At 38.2% G+C, this 6,000-nt stretch overlaps 1 protein-coding gene across 4 annotated transcripts in view; it reads right to left on the reverse strand.

Moving 5' to 3' along the window:
• GLIS1 (GLIS family zinc finger 1) overlaps window positions 1-5,733 on the reverse strand; it is a 222,662-nt gene extending 216,929 nt beyond the window's left edge. For 3 of the 4 annotated variants that reach the window (XM_087889740.1, XM_034415114.3, XM_034415112.3), the window contains exons 1-2: window positions 5,337-5,603; window positions 3,322-3,714 (exon numbers count right to left, since the gene is read on the reverse strand). In XM_087889740.1, the coding sequence (XP_087745866.1) occupies window positions 3,322-3,571 (250 nt within the window). In that variant the 5' untranslated portion in view covers window positions 3,572-3,714; window positions 5,337-5,603. Of the gene's footprint in view, window positions 1-3,321; window positions 3,715-4,635 lie in introns of all 4 variants that reach the window. The other variant, XM_034415113.3, reaches the window with a different exon arrangement.
• Between the last annotated feature and the right edge of the window lie 267 nt (window positions 5,734-6,000).

Consider the following 6,000-nt stretch of genomic DNA (forward strand, 5'->3'; position numbering starts at 1 on the left):
CTTAAGCAGATCTACAGTATGTCAGACTTTGAAAAACTGTATAGTTTTGATGGCAATATCTGGAAAAGGTTATAATAGATCTAGAAAAAATGTAACCTAAGGCAGTGAAACTGAATTGAAGGAAATCAAACACCTGTCTATAGGAGAATGCTAAAATATCTGGGAATGTTTAGATTGGAAAAAGACATATAAGGAAACATTATCAATCGTGCATGACATGGAGAAATGGGGGGGGGACACAACAATCAATGGCTAGTCAAAGAAGCTGGTTTAGAAAAGATTTAAATAAGCAAAATAAAGTATGTCTTCACACAATGCATAATCAAGATAAAGAGCTCATTACCACAAAAGATGGTGAGGTCAGGACTCCAAATGCAACCCAACTAATCGTTGATATCAGCTTTCTCTCGCCTTCTTCATTGTACCATTCCCATCCACTGCTGCCACCATCATTGGTCAGATGCTTTTCAGACTAAACCAGGTCATCAAACCTGGGATCGGCTCAGAGATTTGACTGGACTAGGAGAGTATTCAATCTAAAATAACTTATATTTCCTGTTGCCCAAGCAGAAAAGCCCACAAACATATCCTGAGACCAGAGGAGAGGGCGTGTGCTTGCATGAGCCTAAACTGGCCAATCTCTGCTGGCCTAATCCCACCCTGAGAGACGGAATTAGTTTGTGAATGGTTGGTGAGGTGTATCAAACTGTATCCATGCAAAATCCATGGTGGGATAAGCAAAAAAAAAAAAAAAACCCAAACCCACTACTACATGAATGGCTGTCCAAAGTTGTGTTTTAAAATGGGTGGCCATACAAATCTTTTAAAGAAATAAATATTTTAATGATGGGATAGCTCAATGTAATTGAAGCCATCCTCAGTATGAGTATTACAAAGCAGAAAAAAGGGACTGCCAGGGCATCTATCCCCAATTTTAAAGAAATAATCCTTTTCTTCTTAATTACATCAAACTATTATTCTAATTCACTCCTTAACTCCCTCCAAAGACATGTCCTTAGGCAAAAAGGCCAGAAAGAAAACTGGCAACTAAGAAGCTGATGAATTTACTTTTTAATAAAAAGGAAATAAATAGATGCAATATTAAATTAAAAGGGAAATAGAAGTTAAATGATCATCTGCTACCCAGAAAAAGAACTAAGAGTTTCCTCATCCAAGACATTAAAAGATATCACCACAGCCACACTCAACTCAATGCAAATGCACTAAGTAGTATAAAGGAGGCAAAATGAATTTTGCAAACAACTAAATTGTCTACACAACCAGCTACATTGTCTACACAATATTCTTTGAATTTCCCACATCTTTTAGACTAGTAATTCACCATCAAGAATATTGCCAAGGAATGTATTTAAAAAAACAGGATTGCCCAATGAAGATTTTTGATACCATATGTTACTGCTGCATCCCTTCAAAAATACCTTTTATTTTTTAGTTGCTAGATATTATCTTCTACTGAACTATTTTTGTGTTAGCCTTCTTTTTAGTAGATAAAATATATGACCTAAGGCTCATCTAGTAACATTTAGAAAACACATTGAAGAATTTTCCTTTTCCTTTTTTTTTTTTTTTGCTCCCAATTTGGAATTCGGGACTTTTTCATTAAGAGAAGCAGCAACTAAAAAAAAGAAGAAAGACATGCAAAGATCAAGTGGGAGAAAAAAATAAATGGATTAAAAAAAAGAATGGGTAAAGCATTCTTTCCCACTGCCCCATTAATATAACTTGCGAAGTATTAACTAGTGGAATAATGAGGAGCTCAGCGAAGGCGAAAAGAAGAGTTGAACTACTGAATTTACTGTAAACTCTGATATGAGGAAATCCTTGGTGCTCTCTGAGCTTGGTTGTTCATTATCCAAATTACCATAGGTAACATCATCAGTGCAAATTCAGACATGCTGAATACTTCTGATTGTTTTTAAGAAGCCTGAAGAAACACACAATCAGAATGGCAATCTGCTGTCACAGAAACAAAGAATGAACTGCTCCAGAACAAGAAGAGGAGACGCATATTGCTCTTATGGTTCTCCTTTTACGTTTCCATGCGTCTGTGTTTAACCAAAGGCTAAATTTTGGTCTTATCAATAAGATCTATTTAAAGTTGTCACAAATATTACAAAAGAGAAAGGTGATGTCTTGGATTTTCTTGCTTTTTTTCTTAAAGGATTTCAAGGGCATTTTAAAAGTGTGCTTTGCTGAAAATGATATATTATTCACAACATTTATAATGCTGGCTATTTTTGAGAATTCTGAGAGTGAATTAACAATAAAGGCACATAGCAAAATCATGCATTTCCAGACCAGACCTTTGAACACAATCCAGGGAAGGGGGAAATCGACCAATAATGTAATGTTTCTTGAAGGAAGTAGATATCAAGATACCTAAAAGTGCCAGAAACTGAACTTTCTCAGTTGCCATGTGCATAAATGCAGGCTATTTCTGGCTTTCAAAGACTGTATATATTGCTTGATCATTTCTTGTTTTTTCTGCTAGAGGGAACAGCTAGGAAAGTCATATAACCTCAAACCTAAGTTTATTTAGAATTATGGCTGAGGTGGGGTACTTCTTCTGAACTATCTAGAGAATCTTGACTTACGTTTCTAGATTGTGAAACAATGAGGGAGCTGAGATTAAAAACTGAATTAACAAAACTAAGAAGGAATGATAGGACAGAACAACTGAATTAGCATGTTAAATTAATTTTGACCCAGCTGATCAGATAGAAATATTATCAATGCTCATTCTATACGAACTATACTCATCTTATTTTTGTTGTCTGCATCATTCAGGTTAACTTTTTCTGCAGAACATAAATACCATTCTATTCACAAGCTCTGAGTAAGAACACTTACGATAAAGGTGTTCATCATTTTGTAATAAAAACAGTATAAAATGATGGTGCATTGTAAAAGAATTGCCACATTCCAAATGGAAATTTAGTTATATTGATTATAATATTTGTATAAAAACATTAAAAAGATCTACCAATACAGTCTCCATTAAAGAGTGTCAGTTTCATATTATTATTAAATGAAAGAAAAAGAGGTTTCCTTCTCTGATAATCATTTCACAGTGGTATTTTGCAAACCCCACACTTGCAATTATTTACATATTGCAATATAAATTTGTCAACTATGAATAAAATTTGCTGTAAATGATCTTCAAGAAAGAAGGTAAACGATATTTGCATAAGTACTGGTAAGTGCATGAATAAGGTTAACAAATATTAACCTGACAAACAAGGAAACAAAATATATATCTTACAGGAAATATTTTCTGATGAATGTTTAAAAAAACCTCACCTTTCTGCTGGAAATCTTCTCTAGCAGTTTTAGGACATCTTGTCTCCTGTGTTCTCTGGAGAACAGGAAGTCTCTCAAAGATGCTAGATCTTTTTGGAAAGAAACCTGCTTCAGGTGGGCTCCTCTGAATTTCAGCACTGTCGCTGCTGTTACTGACAGTGATTTTAAAAGACATTTGGGAATTCAAGAAAGTGCGCCACTGTTGAAAAAGTTGACTTGGAGTAGATTCTTCATAGGAATAACGTGACATTTGTCATGGACTTCAGAGAATGCTGTACTGCTGTTAGATTACTACCTCATCATGCATAGTGTAACATGCCTCTTCAGGATGGACCCTTCCAAATCTTTTACATTAAGGGGTGCACAAAACAGCAAACTGCAGAGCAATGAAATCTGTCAATAAATGGGAAATAAATTAGAAGCAGCCTTTACTGAAAGAATTCATACTTTTAAACTTGCCACTCACTGCTGCAAGAGAAAGGTGACCACAAAGAAATGGGTTTCTAAGCTAGAAGATAAATTGGTCGATTGGTTTTAATTTTAAATTACTTGCTGCAAAATTATTAGCATAAGAGTACTGGAAAGTAACACATTTATGTAGCACAGTAAGCCTTATAGACTTCAAGCAGAGCAGTTGCACTAGTTCCACTGCAATTCAAACAAGCTGTCCTATAAAATTTTAAAGTCAAATTACTTTATTGTAGCATCAGCTTTTCTGGTCAAACCCAGATGGTCTGCCTTGCGATCTGGATTTAACTCTATTCATTAACTGGTATAACCCAAACAACTTTAAAGAACAGTTGCATTAGAAGAATATGCTGTTTATTTATTTTTTTAATGTAACTTGCTATTCATGATGTAAAGTACAAACTTAGCAAGAGATTCACTGAATTTTGTAGCCATCCCTCTATTCCAGCGTGTTATGATTTCTCTTCCTTAGATGCAGAAAATGAAGAGATTATTCATTGGTTGATTCAAGCAGTGTCTTCGGCAGCTAATTATTAGGAGAGGCACAATTCTAAAGACCAAGTAACTAAACATGTATGCCATGAGATGTAACCTGCATTATTAAGTGGCAGGACTTCACATCACTTATTCAACATAATCCAGCAACCTAACAGCTTCCTTTCATTTCCTGATTTTACCCCAATAATTTTTTAGTCAGATGCACCAAAAAAGAAACAATTTCCCCTGCTAAATTTAAAAATCCAAACGGATGCATCAGTCAAGTGTCTTGTATAGCTTTCTACCACTATTCAAGTAATGCCCAATATAATATAAATTAAAAGTCTGTTTATAGAGAACAATACCTACCAGGATACCAACAACCTGGGATTTTCCCCGAAGTAAATAATTGCAGTTGGATGTTTGCAGCCAGAAGAAAGTTTAAAGAGGTTCTGTGGGTTTTCTTTTCTTTTTTAAACAGAACAATCTAACTTTTTTCCCTTTCAGGGGGAAAAAAAAGAGTGGATGTAGGATTTGGATGCTTTCTTCCTGCCGGTTCCTTCCTCAACTTTCACTAAGCAGGCTAAATTGCAACAAAAGGATGCAAGCAATGTAAAATCCCTACTGTTGGTGCAACACGGTTAGCGAAGAGAAAGAATCCCGAATAGCAGAACTGCCTACTTCTTCGTCTTTTACCTTCACTCTCTTAAGCCGATTAAACGAAGCCTTCTGCAGAAACCGAAAGCTTTTTACCATTCAGGAACGAGGCCGGCCTAATAACATAGTAGCTAGCCGGGTATCACAAAACAGATACTCCGCCAATATTTAAAACCCAGCGCTTCCAATCCAGCCGGGTAGGATACTTTCCCTTAGAAGAATAGCGGGACTGGGATTTCTAATCAGCTGCAACACCGAAAAATTGGGAAACCCGCCCAAACACACCCATGCCCTGCAGGTGAGAAACCGAATCCGCCTCTCTCTCTCTCAGAGAACTAGTACAGGATTGCTCTTGCCCGGGTCTACACGCATACATGCACACAAACACACACACACGCCCCGCTACAGATTACCCAAAGCAACGATGCTGGCACATAGTATCAGTTCGCACGAGCGCTCCGAGTTCAATCTGCGGCGCGAGCCGACCGGCCTTTCGCTTAACCTCAACTCGCCCGTCGCCGGTGCTCCTCCCGCGCCGCCAAGCTCCGGATTAAAGCAACCCGGTCATTGCCCTTCCGACGAGCCGGTGGCTGAGCAAAACCCGGCCCCTGAGCCAGATTGGGCGGCGAGAGGAGCCGCCGAGGGACCCGCCTCCTCGGTGCAGAGCAGGAGAAGCGAGCGTGCAAAAGGGGCAGGCACGTGTGCAAAGTGTGGCGCCCGTCGGCACGTGGCCCGGCCACTCGACTGTTTTGCCCGTCTGCTCTTCGGGCGACTTGACTGACCTGCCTCACCCATTTTCCTATAAAGGCTACGCCAAAACCAATCCGCAGCGCCCCATCATCACTGCACAACATTGGCGTGTTGGCTTTTTTTTTTTCTTCATAATCTTTTAGCGCTAGCGCTTCTTGACTCATTCAGAACTGAGGAAGCTTCTTGGAGCTTGAGAAGCGAAAGGTCTTCAAGGAAAAACAAAGTCCCGTTGCCTTTTGAAAAAAAAAAGCACTTTTGGGATGACCTACTGAAAATCTCTATGGATATTGAGCACTGATGATGTTACCTAGTTCGGTAATTAAAGGT

This window comes from Pantherophis guttatus, chromosome 3, assembly GCF_059756535.1.
Source record: "Pantherophis guttatus breed Tessera chromosome 3, ASM5975653v1, whole genome shotgun sequence".
NCBI classification, from domain to species: Eukaryota; Metazoa; Chordata; class Lepidosauria; order Squamata; family Colubridae; genus Pantherophis; species Pantherophis guttatus.